Source organism: Primulina huaijiensis, unplaced genomic scaffold, assembly GCF_012295235.1.
Source record: "Primulina huaijiensis isolate GDHJ02 unplaced genomic scaffold, ASM1229523v2 scaffold23545_ERROPOS1600000+, whole genome shotgun sequence".
Taxonomy (NCBI): Eukaryota; Viridiplantae; Streptophyta; class Magnoliopsida; order Lamiales; family Gesneriaceae; genus Primulina; species Primulina huaijiensis.
The window spans coordinates 16339-32648 of NW_027355809.1; the positions used below are offsets into that span (position 1 = coordinate 16339).

The 16310-nt window shown below is 33.8% G+C and overlaps 1 protein-coding gene and 1 long non-coding RNA gene across 7 annotated transcripts; both read right to left on the minus strand.

Annotated features, from left to right (window-relative positions):
* Positions 1–993: 993 nt before the first annotated feature.
* On the minus strand, positions 994–2862 carry LOC140967067 (uncharacterized). Of its 4 annotated transcripts, XR_012173493.1 has the most exons (6): positions 2522–2862; positions 2303–2446; positions 2054–2209; positions 1819–1940; positions 1569–1726; positions 994–1476 (listed from the first exon to the last, which is right to left on the minus strand). It is a non-coding gene; the product is annotated as an uncharacterized lncRNA (long non-coding RNA). The 4 variants fall into 4 exon arrangements; XR_012173491.1 differs by having other exon boundaries at positions 994–1119; positions 2054–2446; XR_012173490.1 differs by having other exon boundaries at positions 2054–2446.
* A 7781-nt stretch (positions 2863–10643) lies between these two features.
* On the minus strand, positions 10644–15606 carry LOC140967048 (aspartate aminotransferase, chloroplastic). 3 transcript variants are annotated; one of them, XM_073427398.1, is made up of 12 exons: positions 15478–15606; positions 15306–15380; positions 15149–15217; positions 14247–14441; positions 14096–14134; positions 13921–14010; positions 13703–13811; positions 13518–13627; positions 12477–12620; positions 12097–12263; positions 11115–11379; positions 10644–11043 (listed from the first exon to the last, which is right to left on the minus strand). In XM_073427398.1, the coding sequence occupies exons 2-12, from the start codon at positions 15369–15371 to the stop codon at positions 10912–10914; spliced, it is 1386 nt and encodes a 461-aa protein (XP_073283499.1). In that variant the 5' UTR covers positions 15372–15380; positions 15478–15606; the 3' UTR covers positions 10644–10911. The 3 variants fall into 3 exon arrangements, with proteins under 3 accessions (XP_073283499.1, XP_073283498.1, XP_073283500.1); XM_073427397.1 differs by having other exon boundaries at positions 15149–15220; XM_073427399.1 differs by lacking the exon at positions 15149–15217.
* Positions 15607–16310: the final 704 nt, after the last annotated feature.

The window sequence follows — 16310 nt, forward strand, 5'->3', positions numbered from 1 at the left end:
GTATAAAATAAATTAATAATGGTGTGGATGCCAAATGGCCATCGGATTCGACACAATCCCAGGCAGTGATAATAAGTCAGATTGATCACCGAAAAGCACGATCTCTGCTATAATCATCACCACACTATTAATATACTTCCTAAACGTACGATGAGAAAAAATACTGATCGTTCCGATATATCGCACTAATCGTATCGTAAAATAACGAATGTATCAAATTTAAAGGTATACTGAATATTTTGGTACAGATCTCGTACCAAACTTTTTGGTATCGATATAGAATTTAAAAAATTTTGGTATTTCGTCGAATTTTTTAAATATATTTTAAAATTATAATATAATATTGTTAGACTCACTTACTCTTTCAATTCTTATTTTTTATGTTGGGCTTTTTAGCTCTTTCGTGATGATAATAACACAATTTTTTTTAAAAGAATTTCAATATACCGAAGTTTATACCGATACCGTACCGAAATTTCGATATACCGAAGTTTTTTGGTGAGAACGTTATGAAATTTATGTCAAATCGAAATTTCGGTATACCGATATTCATTTTTCGGTACGATATACGATATTATTTGAAAAAATGGTATACTGTACCGAACCAAGCCTACCTAAACCTACAACGAAATTAAGATTCATTTTTTTTTCTAAAAGAAAAAAAAAATATTTAGGGTGGTCTTTTACATATTAAATACACCAATACCAACACGTTCCTCCAAATTGAGAATTTTAATATCAGAATATAATAACATATTATTATACTATATTGTTTTTCTAGCATATAAACTCACGATCTAGTGGTAAATACGAAAGCATTATTGTGTACATTGATATTGTTAAAAAGTTCTAATAGTGAACACTGATTAAAATTTATAAAAGTAATATATGTTAGCATTTTTTCATAATATTAATCGAATGATATAAACTAAATAAATATTATTCGTTTAATATAACAAGATATTAAACCCAAATAAATAACACATGCTAACATGTATATTTCAAATCCGGATAAGTTAGTTGGAATTTTACGCAGGAAGATTATAGGGTACACAATATATGTTAAATCACTTACTTTGATAATATATCCTGTCCAGTAGTTCTCCACCTTCACACAACCTGGGAGATGAGGAGGGGAAATAAAAAATGCGCTCACATTTCACAAAAGAGAGTAGAAAAACGCAATCAGGATCAGTCACCAACATGTCTCGTACTCTCATCATATTAAACTAATTTCGTTACATTCCACTTGGCACAAAAGGTCAAGGAACCCACCATCTTCCCAGCTCCCCACCACAATTTTAAAACTCAAGTCATTTCCAAAGTTAAATGAATGTCATGAAATGAGCTCTACATTTAAGAAAAATCTGGTAAATTGCATATGCTGGAATTTTTTCACCAGCAATCCAAGAACTTAGAGTTGCAGATCACCTCCAAAAAAGTGTTAAAAAAAAGTGAAAACCCACTGATGTGGAACTATGATAAAAAAAAACATTGCATTTTATTTATCAAACCAAAAATTCCAGAACTTGGAAAGGCATCATCCATTAGATAAATAATAACAGTACCATTGCTGGTAGATTCTTCTACCGCAGCATCGACTATGTCTTTTTAGATAAATGGTCTTGGATCTTCTCCGAACAGCATGGTAGGTTATTACAATCTTTGGTTTGCAATCATTGATCCTCTGGGAAAGAGACTCCGAGAAAAATCAAGCAAACACAACCTGAACAAGCCAGCACATCAACTTAAAATTTTTCAGGAATGGATGACTCGCCCAAAAAATGAAGATATAACCAACATATTGTAGTACAGTACCGAGTGAACAGCCCCTATTCGCGCACAAACAAGCATGGCGATAGGCAATTCCATGATATAGGCAGATAAATCAAAACAGCATCACCCTTTTGGATGCCAATATCTTTCAAGTAATTTGCAAGCTGTTATGATGCAAAGCAAGGGATAAAAACACAATTATTATATGAACAACACTTTTATAGCGATTTATAGCATAAACTATGAGAGTCGACGAGCAAAGTAACGATAAAGTGACCTTATAAACTCTCTACAGGAGTTGTTTGTAAGTCAAAGTGGCGTCAACTCAAGGTTCGTTTCGTTCCCAAAAGATTGCAATTTTTTCACCATCTCCTGTTGCGATGTTTGCATCTAAACAATTGTAGCAGATGTTGGTAATCCCACTCTGGAACCACTTATCCCAAAAATAAAAGTTAAACATTTTATAAGTTTAGGAGAAGTGCAACGAAAAGCGAAAAGAAAGGAGGGAAGTGAATATCTAAATGACTCCAATGTTGATAGAACCCTTTTGAATGTCGACATTCTCCGAGTAGACAAATTGTTCCCATTTTTGTTTCCAATAAAAATGGAATGCAAAGTCGGACCACAATCCAGCAGGGTCCTCAATAGACTTTCTATAAATCTCCAGTTACTGCAGCACCACCTCAGCACGATTAAAAAAAAGGAGGGAGGCATGAAGCAAAGATCAAAATGACTTGAAGAATACCTGGCCGGGGGAAGAGACATGAGTCTGCGCAGAGAAATCGTGGCTGGGGATGATTAGATGATCCTCTTCAAAAGCAAGCGCCTCGCCGAGGATGAGAGCATTCAATTGTGAGATCTTGATAGCTTTAGAGGGGAGAGCGGTCATAGACTCAACGTGGCGCACCTGCATCGAATCCATGGCCGATTGAAAGAGAGACGGTGGTAGGTGGTGCGTGTGAAACTTCGATATAAATATGGAGGGGACATGGAGATCCAACTGATCATCCTCGTTCCCCTCACAGATTTGCTATTATTATTATTTAAATTGATACGATTCCTGCCAATGATATCATTAGTATTACTAATATTCCCTGTAACTGTAGCGGGTCTGATACTCTGATATGGACTCTTTTTCCATCGGATGTTATTATCATTATTATGAGAAGCAGGTGAATCGCAGTAGCAACAGAAACAACTCAACCCGTTGGAAGCAAACCCACCAAGAAAAAATGTTAAATTTTTCTCAAGCATTATTTATTTCAAAAATAAATAAAATAAGCTCGATTTTTTATTTACTTGAATATGTCAATAGAGTAATAAATTAAACATGATATTATAAATTATTAATTAACTTGTCAAAAAAAAAATTTAACTTGTCAAAACGATACATTCAGTTTTTAATATATTTTTTATTTTTATGATAGACAATCATTATATGATACATCAATCAAGTAAATTTAACTCAGTTTATCTCGAATTTAAATGACTGAATTTCTCTAGTCTTAACATTACAATTAATTGAAAGTATCGGTGCATTGAAAATTGAAATCTTACTCTTTCATATGTATTAACCAACAAATGGGAATTATTTTTGGTATGTAGGCCACATGTTTGCAAAACCAATTTGGAAATTGTCAACTTTGTGAATACCCAAAAAATACATATAACCTTTTATGTAAAATTTATGATTTCCGAGAAAAGCCTTTTTTGGAAAAGTCAAACTTAAGACTTCTTGCAAAAGCGTGAAACGTGCCTCATTGGTTTTAAAATGTATTTAATTTTCGTTTGGTGTTTTATGTTTTTTTATAATATTTATATTTGAATTTTCAAATGTTAAACACATGTACCCTGAAAACAAATATATACGGACAAGAACGTGTATGCTCAAAATTTGAAAATGTGGGAAGCTATAGATCATTTGTTTTTGATGGAGTGTTTTTAGTAATTTCGTGATTTCGTAAGAGTAGTACATGCAATTAACCTATTTTAAAACAGAACAGGTCGACCCATTTTGACATATTCTAGGGAAGACTGTGAAGTCTCAACTTTGTCCAACTCGGGTCTCGCTCATGTTGCATCCATTGTCGAGCCTAAGCACTGGTTGGGTGTCTTTCAGGCAACGAGTTCATTGGGTATCTCTGTTGGTTTTCGTAGGGTTCATAAGACGGAGATCGTTCTTTGGTTAAGACCGTCGTCTGTGTGCTTTAAGCTTAACGTAGATGGGAGCTCGAGAGGCAACCCTGGTGATTTGACTATGGGAGACGTTGTTCATGATTCTTCTGGCCATATTGTGCTTTCTTTTAGTGAGTTCATCAGAATCCGGTCGATTGTCCGTGCAGAACTTTGGGCGGTTTAAAGGGGTCTCATTATTTGTTCCGACCTTAGACTTTTTCCTTCTTGGTTTGATAACGATTCCCATATTTCCATTCAGATTCTTCGTTCTCACGTGGGATGGATTCCGATACCTTCTCAGTTGGTATCAAGTTTTGGTTCTCATCTAGTTTCATGCGGGCGTTTACTGCAGGCTTATCCTTGCCCGCCGTCTCTTAGCTACTATTGCCGAGTGTTTTGGCAGCTCCTTTTGCTATTTACCAATGACACTCTTCCATGGAGCTACATACACGTTTGGGGTTGGGATTTTTCGGATTTCGTACAACTTTTTATAGATCACATATTCAGGCCTTATTTGACATATTGGGTTATACAGGATAGATGGCTCGGGTTGTGTGCTTCTACTTGATATTTGTGCCTATTTCAAAGCTTCTATATTTTGACTTGATCTTTTTGACGTATTTTGGGCCGCTACTCTCTATATAGATTTTCTGCGAGTTTTACTTTTTCATAAGGTTTAGTACTTCTTCGTATATTTGCTACCCTAGATTGATTTATTAATATGATTTTTATGTCTTTATTTATTTTTTTTTAAATCTTCAACCCTAAACCCCAAAATCCAAACATCAAGAAAATATGAGACAAAACATTTACCCAAAATAGTAAAAAAAAATCGCCTATAGTTGCTACACCCGTTGCCGCCGGTTCTCAGCCGGCCCGATATACCACCGGAACCGCCTTCTCAAGACAAACAACATATCCAAAAATCAAGTCATTTCGAGGTTGTTTTCCCCCCTCCCCCTCCTCCATATCCCTGATCGAAAATTCGCCATTTTTGGCAAAAAAAAAACGTCGTCAGAATTTCCTCCAGTTTCTAGCGTCGTTAGCACTCCATCAACCTCGCCCCTTCACTCCTTAACATTTCTTACCCCATCCAGCTCCTGTATTGCTCCCATTCATGTCCCATCACCAATTTCCTCCCCACCCATCCCTTTCCTCATGACGCCAGCAATGTTTCCTTCGATTCGAGCCAAGTCCGACCTGTTCTGTACAAGTCAATCCCAGATCTGGAATCCCCCACCCTTAGTCGATCATAATCCCCTTGGCCCTTATTAGAAATTATAAGTTTCAGAGTTTGACAAACTGATGGTTAACTGAACAGAAGAACCAAACTGAACTGACGCAACTGAGAGTTTGTAACTGATCTATAAACTAAAGAAGAATTATCATACTGAAATGGATTAAGAACTGAATTAAATAGACTAAAGTTCTTATAAGTATAAATAAGTCGAAAAAAAAGATGATTCGAAGATCGTTAAACATATTGAATATCAGAACTGAAGATTTCTCAAAACTGAAATGAAATAACCTAACTGAACGGGAATGTTCAAACTAAAAAAACATCAGTTATAACTGATGTAGTTCAGCTAAATTTATCAGTCGACTAATTGACTCTTGATCAGTTAGACACCTCATCAATTGCAATTTGAATCTCAGCTGACAAACTGACAGTCCGTACTAAATCAGAACAGTCTGATACATCGTACCTCTGTCAAAAAAATTGTGGGGCCCTTAATTCCTAGTTGTTATTACAATGCAATTTGATTAGGTTTAATTAATTACAACGGAAAACGAGTAAAATTTTTCTTTACAATGAGCCCAAAGCGTGTCAACTTTAATTATAATACTCAAAATAGTATATAATTAAGTCTCGTCTAAACATATCACGTCATCTAATATGCCCACACATAATCAAAATCAACTATATACAACGCTCATATCCTCGGGACATGTCCTGGTATATATATACAAATATACACTGGGATAAACCACAAAAACTCAACTCAGATATGACTCCCTCCAGAAGTACCATCTCCAGTCTCCTGATAGCCTGAAATACCTGTCATTGTCCACACACAAAGACAACAACAGCCCTCCATTGAGGGTGAGCAAAAGCTTCGTATGGAACAACCATAATATATACAACACGTATCTACAAAATGATATATAATATGCAATGCATGTATGTCGTGAAGATATCAGGTCAAATGCACATCCACTGAGAATATATCAGAACCAATCAAATCGCTATCAAATCAAAGCTCAAGCTGGCACACCGGCCTCAATCAAGTATAAAGGATAATCGTATGATAGTGTCGACAAAGCGCCATCAAATCTCAAATGTCAATCTATCAATCATCGAGGCCACGAATGACTATGTTTTAAGGGCCACAAAATGTCAAACATAGCATCATGTTCATAAACCCCAGAATCAAATCCAACGATATAAAGGTATCCAAGGATCATAGCTCAACGTGCATGTCATGTATCGATGTATGAATAAAATGATGTGTGTTAACAAAATATTTATGTTATACATCGATATCAAATCATGAATGTCATGTATGCCACATCAACTCAACAAGTAAGGCATATAGACACATAATCTTAGTCAAATCAATCAAACATATATCATATGACACAAATATCTGCCATATGTTACTTGGTCGCAACATACCTCAATTCTTCTTCTCCGGTCAATGTAGCTTTAATATTTCAGTACAGAAAATCTATCTACATCATCAACATATTCATTTCAATCAATTAATTTATTTAAAATCAACAATTCAAGTTCCAAAAATCCTTTGAAATTTTGAAATTTCGTATCAAATTGAAATCATAACATAATTCAATTCCGACTTTGAAAATTAGTTTATTGTCGGTTATTCTAGCGCATATATCGAAATCAAATTCAAATACATGCTATTCCAGCAATTCAAGAAATAAAAGTTTTGAATCGAGAAGAAAATTACCTCAAAAGAACGCTCTCGACGCGAGGATTCCAAATATATATTTTGTTTCACGTTCTGACAACGTTTTACCGACGATTCGGATATTAGAACTCAATGTCTTCGTTTTTCTTTCGAAATTCAGAGGAAATGAAGAAAACTTATCGCTGATTTCATTCTTATCGTCATTATGTATTGATGTGCATGCTAGGGCGGTCAAGTGCTTGCGCCCTAGCGTGCCAGGTTCTGTCCACAAACCTTGATAATGATGTGCTGGGGCAGTTAAACAATGGCGCCCTAGCGCGCCATGTTCTGTCCGAAATTTTAAGTTTTGAATTAATAAAAGTGGTCAACATGAAAGTTGTAGATCTATGTCTTGGCTTTCATTTGCCATTGACCTCACTCAACTTGGATATCGAACGCGAACGTGAAAGTTATACTCATTCTCCCAAAATGTGTCAGTGCGAAAACTTCAAAGCTAACGATACATTTCAGGATGATTTTGTCCCTATTTCCAAATGGATTTGGACAAAACTCAAAACATGAAAGTTCTAATACTATGTATTAGCTTTTTAATGAAATTGGTTTCATTTTATTTAGACTAATACTCATATCATTATGCTAAAAACCGAAACATGTGTCACTTTTCTATTGCGGTTTAGCATATTCTTCAAACACAATTCAATTACTACTATAATTGTTCATTATCAAACCACATCTTCTCTAATAACATAACAATCTCATGAATTATCGATAATCAAGATATGATTTACGATAATACGATACACGGTCCTTACAAAAATTCATCTACATGGACTAAAAGACGATTCAACAGATATTAATCATTTAATGCATTCAATGTGACCGTTGGAATCAAAGACTATATATAGCTGATGAATTCAGTTGAAGAAGAATGATTCACAGTTAACGAACATTTACGTACATCTACATCAAGAGCAAATCAGTCAGTTGCGATTCACTCTCGAATTTATTCAACTTACAAAATCGCAACATTTAGCTCTTATCTCATTGATTTATTCGTAACATTCAGGCTATTCATTAGAGCTATTCATTTAACAACTGGTAAGTGATTAGAAGAAAACTAAGAGTTTCATCTTGTTGTTGTATAAGTCCAACTGAAGTGGTCTATTACAATTCTTTGTAATCAATCAACGTCTTTTACTGAATTCATATCCTTTCGATAGAAGGGGTGACGTAGGAGCAGTTGAAGTCACCGAATAGTCATAAAAATCATTGTATTCATCATTTTATTAATTGTGTTATCGATACTTTATTCAAAAATATTCAATCTATCCTTCAGTTTGTTTCCGCACTACTAACAATTTTAATTGATCGAAATTGACACACAACCAGTTATTGCAAATGAAAAATTGTGTCAAGTTGCTGGTCTTAGTAATGTATCACTGAAATTTGATTCTGGTTATGTATTAACTTTGAAAAATGTGAGGCATGTTCCCGATTTATGTCATAATTTGATTTTTTGTGTTGCATTAGAAGATGACGGTTTACGTGGTAGATGGGGAAATGAGGTTACGAAAATTATGAAAGGATCTTTGGTGATTTTCAAAGCGTCTAAAAAGAAAAACTTGTATGTTTGCTATGCTGAATCTGAATCTTGTATGCAAAATTTTGTGAACGCTGTCTTAAGTGACAAAACTGATTTGTGGCATAAAATATTAAATCACATGAGTTCTAAAGGTCTTCAAATTTTGCACAAAGATGGTTATTTTGGTAGTGACATTGTCTTGCATGTCATTTTGTGATTCATGTGTTCTTGGTAAACAATCTAAAGTGGAGTTTTCCAATTCCCCTATTCTCAAACAATTTGTCACTTTTGAAATACATGAGGATTTGCATGCTGATGTTTGGGGTCCTGCTAGTGTGCCCACACATGAAGGGAATCGATATTTTTTTCCTACTATTGATGATTTTTCAAGAAAAATGTTTGGGTGTTTTTAATGAAAAACAAATCTGATGTGTTTGAAAATTTTAAAAACTTGAAAACCTTGATTGAAAATCAAACAGATAAGAAAATTAAAATTCTAAGAACCGATAATGGTCTTGAATCTGGTCTGTCAAAAAATTTCTGGGGTGAAGCTTTTTGAACTGCTGCTTATTTGATAAATAAGTCTCCTTATGTGCCTTTGAAATGTAAATGTCCAGAATCAGTGGTCTAGTACGCAAATTAATTTTGCAAACTTGAAAGTTTTTGGTTGTTCTGCTTTTGTGCATCAGAAAAATGACAAACTTGAACCTAGGTATGTGAAATGTGTTTTTCTTGGCTATCCTGATGGGGTTAAGGATTATAGATTGTGGTTAAGGTGCCAACTTGGTTTTAAAATGTTAATCAGTAGGGATGTTGTTTTCAATTAGTTTGAATTTCCATGTTTATCTGTTACTTTGCCTATTCATGAACCTTCCACTGCTCCAAACAAAGTGGAGCATTTACTTGGTCCAAGTCATGATTCTGGAAATGTGCAGAATGTTCCTGATGTGAACGCTTTACCTGAAAATCTGTCTGAAACTGTTTTTTATAATCGAGTTAATGCTTATGTGCATGAAGAAATTCTGATAATAGATACCATTGAAGTGGTTATCTTGATTTTTTTTTTTAATTTTGATACAATAAATATTTCATCAATTATTATTATTGTTATTATATATATATAAATACATATGATTATATCATATATTTCATTTAGACGATAGCGTGGCTCTGCCGGTTGTTCTAAATGAAATATTATGATACTAACATCTAACAATCTAACATTTACTTTATTGCAACTAACTTTTAATTTCTCGCATCTAACTTTTACTTTTCCTAAATAACTTTTACTTTACCGCAACTAATTTATTAAATCATATATTTCATTTAGGCAATAGCGTGGCTCCGCCGGTTGTTCTAAATGAAATATAATGATTTAATTTAACATTTATTTTATGTAATTTTATATTTATACAATTATATATATAATCATAGGTACCATATATAAAATATCGGTTAATTTGGTATTTCTTATATTGGGAACTATATTATATTATGTATATGTTTAAATATTTAATTTTCCTTTTCTTGGAACTATTAATTATGGTGGTTTCCTTTGTTTTACTTTTAGTTAAACAATATTACATAAACCAAGAATAAATCATTGAGTCTTGACAAAATTTATAATTTGTAAACTTTATTCTTGCATTTGGTAATTTATAAAATAATAAATTTAAACTTAAAATAATCTATATGTTGATCGATCTCGTACTTACGAAATATATTACTTGTAGACAACTTACACTTATGTGAATTATAATTTAAGTAGTAACACGTGCCATTTTTAGTTGGTTCTGCGTTGGATGGTTGTCGTCGTGTCTTGTGATTTATTCTCAGACCATAGTTAAGGAATATATCAATCATGTGGCAAACGACTCTTGGAATATTTGGTTTTTTAATTCCAAAAAGAAAAATAGATATTTTGCAGAATATAATATTCTCGTTATTTGGTACAATCGATGCATGGTGCATTACGTAAGACTCGGTTAATGGCCAAGCGAGAACATTGATTCAAAAAATTGATAATAACCAGCGGAATTATATTCACACTTTAAAAATTTATCCTCTCACCCCGTTTTTCACATTTATGATTATATTTGTGTAATGTTATATATTCAAACCTAACATTTATAATTTTGTTATGTTATAAAATATGTATTTTTGTATTATATACGTCATTTCAAATGAGTTCATTATATTTGTATGGATTATAACAAGTCATTGTCTTTTCTAGTCCAAACTATTTCTTGCAAGTATGTGTAATAAACTGGAATTCTTCAAATCATGCAAAAAAGTCTCCTAAGACCTTCCGCTGGATTTGATCTCTTAAAGGACTCCTCTGCTAATAACTGCAACCATAGAACAAGATATGCTTATTTTCCGAAAATACCCACCATATCACCAAAACTCCTTGGCCCAAGTATTTATTTAAGATTGATGATCAAATTAGCTAACATTGTGGCACGAATCGATTATGGCATCTGCAAGGTATTCACACTTGGCTGATGATAAACCAGCTAAGGAAATTCTTCCGTCCTTGGTCATGTAAACATGCCACTTGTTGATCATGTTCTCACTCTGTCCGAAAAAGTGAATACAATCAGTACCAGGTCAACCATAAAAAACATTAAGATCCATCAATACGGTACCTGAGCTGTGTTCAATCCTGTAAATGAGAACATGCCAATCTGTTTCAGGATAAAAGACCAGTCCTTCCCGCTGTCATCCTTCGCACACATACTGTCAAACAATTTCTGTCTCACACTCTTTATCCTTCCGGCCATCATTTCCATTTCTTGTTTCCATTCGCCAAAGAGCTCGGGATTTCCCACAATATTAGCCACAATCTTGGCTCCGTGTATGGGAGGATTTGAGTACATTGGCCTTGCAAGTCGTTTCAATTGGCTCTTTACTCTGCACCAACATCCAAAACCAGGCACTCAACATTTTTTGTATTAGCCCTTCAACTTGTAATACCGAGAGTAATATTTTTCAACTTTAAGGTGTGGAATCTTCTTCAATGGTGATATTGTATATATCATCACTCTATCCCACATCAACGCAATTAATGTTTTTACATGATTACTGAAACTTAAGTTAAATGCTTATTTCGATACTAAAACGTATTTAGTGAGACAATGCTAACAGGTTTCACTCCAAGTATTAAACATGGATTAATAATTTGCTACTTTCCTTGCAACATATCTTGAGCACAATGCGGTGATTCAGAAAACTAATAATATATACTTTGAGTGCACATGTTTTTTGAAAAAAATACAGATCTTTGTTTCAGTAGTATTAAGTATCTTGAATTTACTCCATTTCTATTAGTTTCTTTTGTTTACGTGACAACAATTATTTTCAAAGTTACGAGACAGACATGCAACTATTTCCGAAGTTATATTCAAATGCAACTAGTTCCAAAGTTTTATTCAAATAATACAAATATTAGTTTCATTCTTTGATTTGTTAGAATTCTACTGGCTAAGAATTAAATCTCTGCTAAGTTCTTTTCTATAATAGATCTGCGGTTTTCACATCAATACCAACACAAACACCAACTCTGTTTATAGAACCAAAACATGAATCTGAGATAACCATAAAGAAGAAAAACAATCCCCTTAATTGTACCTTGTCGCTACATCTGATGATGAACATGTAATATTGATTGCTCCAACTCTTTCAGCATAAAGTCCCAAATTTTTACTGTAAGATTGAGCGACCAGAAGCTCCATGCCACGTGCAGAAAACATTCTCACTGATGACGCGTCTTTGTCAAGGCTTCCACTTGCAAAACCCTATATTCATATCATAACAAATAAATGCACCAATTTTGACTTTAACCAGGATTTCATCTGATGTATATACGTCATTTTAAAATTCCTTTTATATATTCATTATCCCTGATTTGGAGTCCCCATCAAATGAAAGAGATGAGCACAGAATTAATATGACTCTAATTTCTCATCACTGAAAAAAAAATTCATGCGAACCTCGCGAAAGTAGATTACCTGGTAGGCAACATCAAAGAATGGAATGTGGTTCTTTTCTTGAATGACATCAGCAATTCTTTCCCACTGTTCTGGGGTGGGATCAATGCCAGTTGGGTTGTGCGCACAGCCATGAAGTAGCACAAAAGATCCTTCTGAAGCTGCCTAAAAATATGCGGTTTCATTAAACATAATTGGATGAGAATATGTATGTTGCAACCATAAATTACTACCGAATTATTGGAGAAGGAAAGATAGAAAGAAGGAAACTAAAATGTAATTGCGTAAAAATGAAAACATCTATCCCACAGGTGATCCTCTGTACAAAGTGATGCTCTATTTTCCCCAACTAGTGACCTCACTCTCACAAAATGAATAATATTTATCACTCTCCCTTTATGTTTTATTTCCCTTTCCATATAGCTCTTCCTCATCCTTGAAGAATACCCTTGATAATGCTGACTTTATAGGCCCAATTTGTTTTGGCCCGATGATCAAATTGTTTTGGCCTAGAACTCTGTCTGACATGTTATATTTTCTGCAGCTGTCACATGCATTCCCAACAGCAAAAAAGCATCGACTTCATAAACTTTTATTTGGCTCATCAGAAAATGAAGTAAACAATAGCATGTAGTCGATATTACAACAGAGCAGAGCTTTATGAAATCAGCAATCATGAAATAGTATTTTATGTACCATTGAGGTAAGAATTTAGTTCACCGTGCTGTAATTTATAAATTTTCCAGCAGTCAAGGCAGTCACTGATAAATAAGGGAAGCAATAATGTCTAAAAGATCCAATTTTGCGAAGGAAAAGACAATATGTGGCTGATGTGGCTGAAACACACCTGGGACTAAGCACTTCACTGGTTTATGTTAAAACACTAGATGGAATTCAACAAATTTCTAGGACAAGTTTCACAAAAAATAAGTTACAAAGACCAAAAAGGGATGGATTCACATGGTAAATCTACAGAGAACTATGTTACACGAAGACACTAGAGATCAACAAAGTTATAGAGAACACACGATTGCAATAGGAGCAGAGATGCGGCAATATAACCTTTATGTCAGATAACATCCCATCAAAATCCAATCCAACAGTTTTAGGGTTGTAATAGCGATACTCGGACCAGGAAACTCGAGCATCGTTGAAAATATTCTTGTGGTTCCCTTCAAAGAAACATTAGTTAGGCTGCAAATGCCTGTATATTTTTCAGACAAGTTCAAGAGCGTGGTAACAAATACCCCAAGTTGGAGACGATATCAAAACTTTGGAACCAGGAAAATATCGCTCTATGAAAGCTGCAGCAAGCCGCAGTGATCCAGTTCCTGAAAGACCCTGAACAGTTGCAACCTGTGCCGAGCAAAGAGATCCACATATAAATCAAGTTCTTAAACCAACTCAAATAATTTTAGAGAGATAATAATTCTTCAGATAGAGAACAAAACTGCATCTCACATACTCTTTGTTGCTGAATCACAGTATTATCTGATCCAAACAACAATTCTGCTGTAACCTTGTTGAATGCAGCCAAACCTTCAATTGGTAAGTACTGCATGGTGATTTTTATGATTGTGAGTGATCTAGAATGCTGAAGATAATGCTGCTTAAGAATCTCTGTTTAACATATCAAATACCTCCTTGTTTTCACCCCTTTCAAGCATGAGGGTTTCAGCCTACAGAAATGTATTAAAAAATTTGTAGTCAAAAAAGTATTTTTTGTGATCAAACGTATGTTAAAACATTGATTGCAACAACTTTATGTAGCAAAATATCAAAAGAGCTTACTTTCTTGACAACATTAAGCACATATGGTTGAAGTTCTTCAGTGCGATAGGCTCCCACTCCAAGGTTAAGCTTCATTTCATTTGAGTCTGCTCTGAATGCTTCAGAAACTCCAAGAATGGGATCAGGAGGAGCCATTGTTATGTTGTTGAATCGGGAAGCATAAAAAGCAATAGTCATGCTTGTCCGGCTGAAACACTGTTATAAATATAACATAAGAGAGTGAGACGTGGATAGAAAGGGGTATGCTTCGATGCATGAAATTTCTGCTGTTACTGTTACATATATTTTTTGTATGTACATATAATTTTTGTGTGCATATATATTCATATACACACACATAATATGAAATAAATAAAAAATAAAAGAGAAAAAGAGTGCCGAAAAGGTTAATAACCGTTTCCAACGGTTAGGCACAACAAATTGAAATCATTCAAATTTTGAATGATTAGGTGTTAATTTCGAATGAATAGGTGCCGCATCTTTAAACTATCAGCAACTGAGAAAAGCACGAAACAACCGAAAATACAATCTGAAACAAAAGCCTTCATCCTTATATTCATATTTTGCTCAAAATCGTTGATTTCATGCTCCATTGAAATTTGAAAGAGTGTAACTTTCGGATTTATGAGATTATAGGTTTGTACCTTGGAAGGTTAATTACTCGTGAACCATTTACACCTAGGTAGGAGGAATTAATGTCTTTAAAGAAAGTATCCTTTCGGTGCACCTAGCCTATAAAAATTACGTTACCCACTCGATTCCCACGCATATATAGAGCAGATACGCCACCCAAGAGTAAATCAATCAAATACTATAAATCAAATCACAGATAAAATCTTCGATGGAATTAAGAAAAGAGTAAATATAATCAAGAATGACATGGTGTGTAAAGGTCAACACACCTTTGCGTTGGTAAAATCTTTCCCAGATAAGATACTGATCCGTTTGGAAGTTCTAAGACTCACATTTGCCTGCTAAATAATATCGACGGGATGGGATTATAGAGACAGATTTGAACAGTATTCTAGCAATCCAATTTCATCAGAATACAATTTATACCTTAACATGATCTTGCAGGTAGAGGGGAGCAGAAGAGGCAAGAGAGCTAAGTAGTGATGAAGCCATCCACACACACTAAACAAAAAAAAAAAGAAAAAAAAAACAATTATATGGTCATAATACATACAACATAATCACTGTAAACGCGTGAAAACCAATAATGGAGTCACACGCTGTTAATTTAGTGAATTCCGAAGAAGAATGCGAGGTTAGTGAAGTGCGAACGAGATGTGGAAGGGAAGCCAAACGAGCGATGGAAACTAGATTTGCAGGTGGTGTTACTTAGTTATTAACAAAGAAATTGGAAACCGTTCTGATTTTTCCTCTTATTTATTTAATATAAATTAATATAACTTATCTTGCATTTGGTTTTCATTAAAGTAAAATAAACATAAAATTTTAAACGAATTTTAAATATATATATATATATATATTACAGTGTATAGTCCATTTTTTATAAATAATTTTTTTATATATGATAAAAAATAAACTTGAATTTTAAAAATAAAAAATCAAATTTGAAGTTGAATATTTTTTTATTTTTAATAATTTTTTAAAAAAATTAAAATTACATTTTTTTTAGCTAAAAAGTAATTTTAACAAAAAATACACTAAATGTATAAAGATTAAAATTGAAATTTAAAAATTACAGATCATAAAAATATAAGACGTGTAAAATTAAAATTTGAGTTTAAAGGCCGGGTTTTCTTAATCGATGTTCTCATCCTGTAAAATTTTAACTAATAAAGGTTTAGAAGTATATTTAAAAAAAAATTGGCTAAAAAAACCTAGAATCTTCAGCTTTCACTGGAAAAATAAAACCCAAAGGCTCAAATCCGTTCTTTCCCTTCGTATCCCAAAATTGTGAACGAGACACCACTTAATCGGTAACAGAGTAGCTTGTGGACAAGCCAACGACTGAGTAGCTTGCAAATTACCCTAGAACTTGAGTCCAGAATTTATGTATTTATTTATATATCGTTTCACCTATTCATCAACCTAATT

What these genes read in the sequence shown, in the direction of transcription:
- LOC140967048 (XM_073427397.1), bottom strand. Translation starts at nt 15,371, where the DNA reads ATGGCTTCATCACTACTTAGCTCTCTTGCCTCTTCTGCTCCCCTCTAC. An exon ending in AAGATTTTACCAACGCAAAG is followed by an intron (nt 14,442 to 15,148) that starts GTGTGTTGACCT and finishes TATTTATAACAG; the next exon opens with TGTTTCAGCCGGACAAGCAT. An exon ending in GGATGTTATCTGACATAAAG is followed by an intron (nt 12,621 to 13,517) that starts GTTATATTGCCG and finishes GCATATTTTTAG; the next exon opens with GCAGCTTCAGAAGGATCTTT.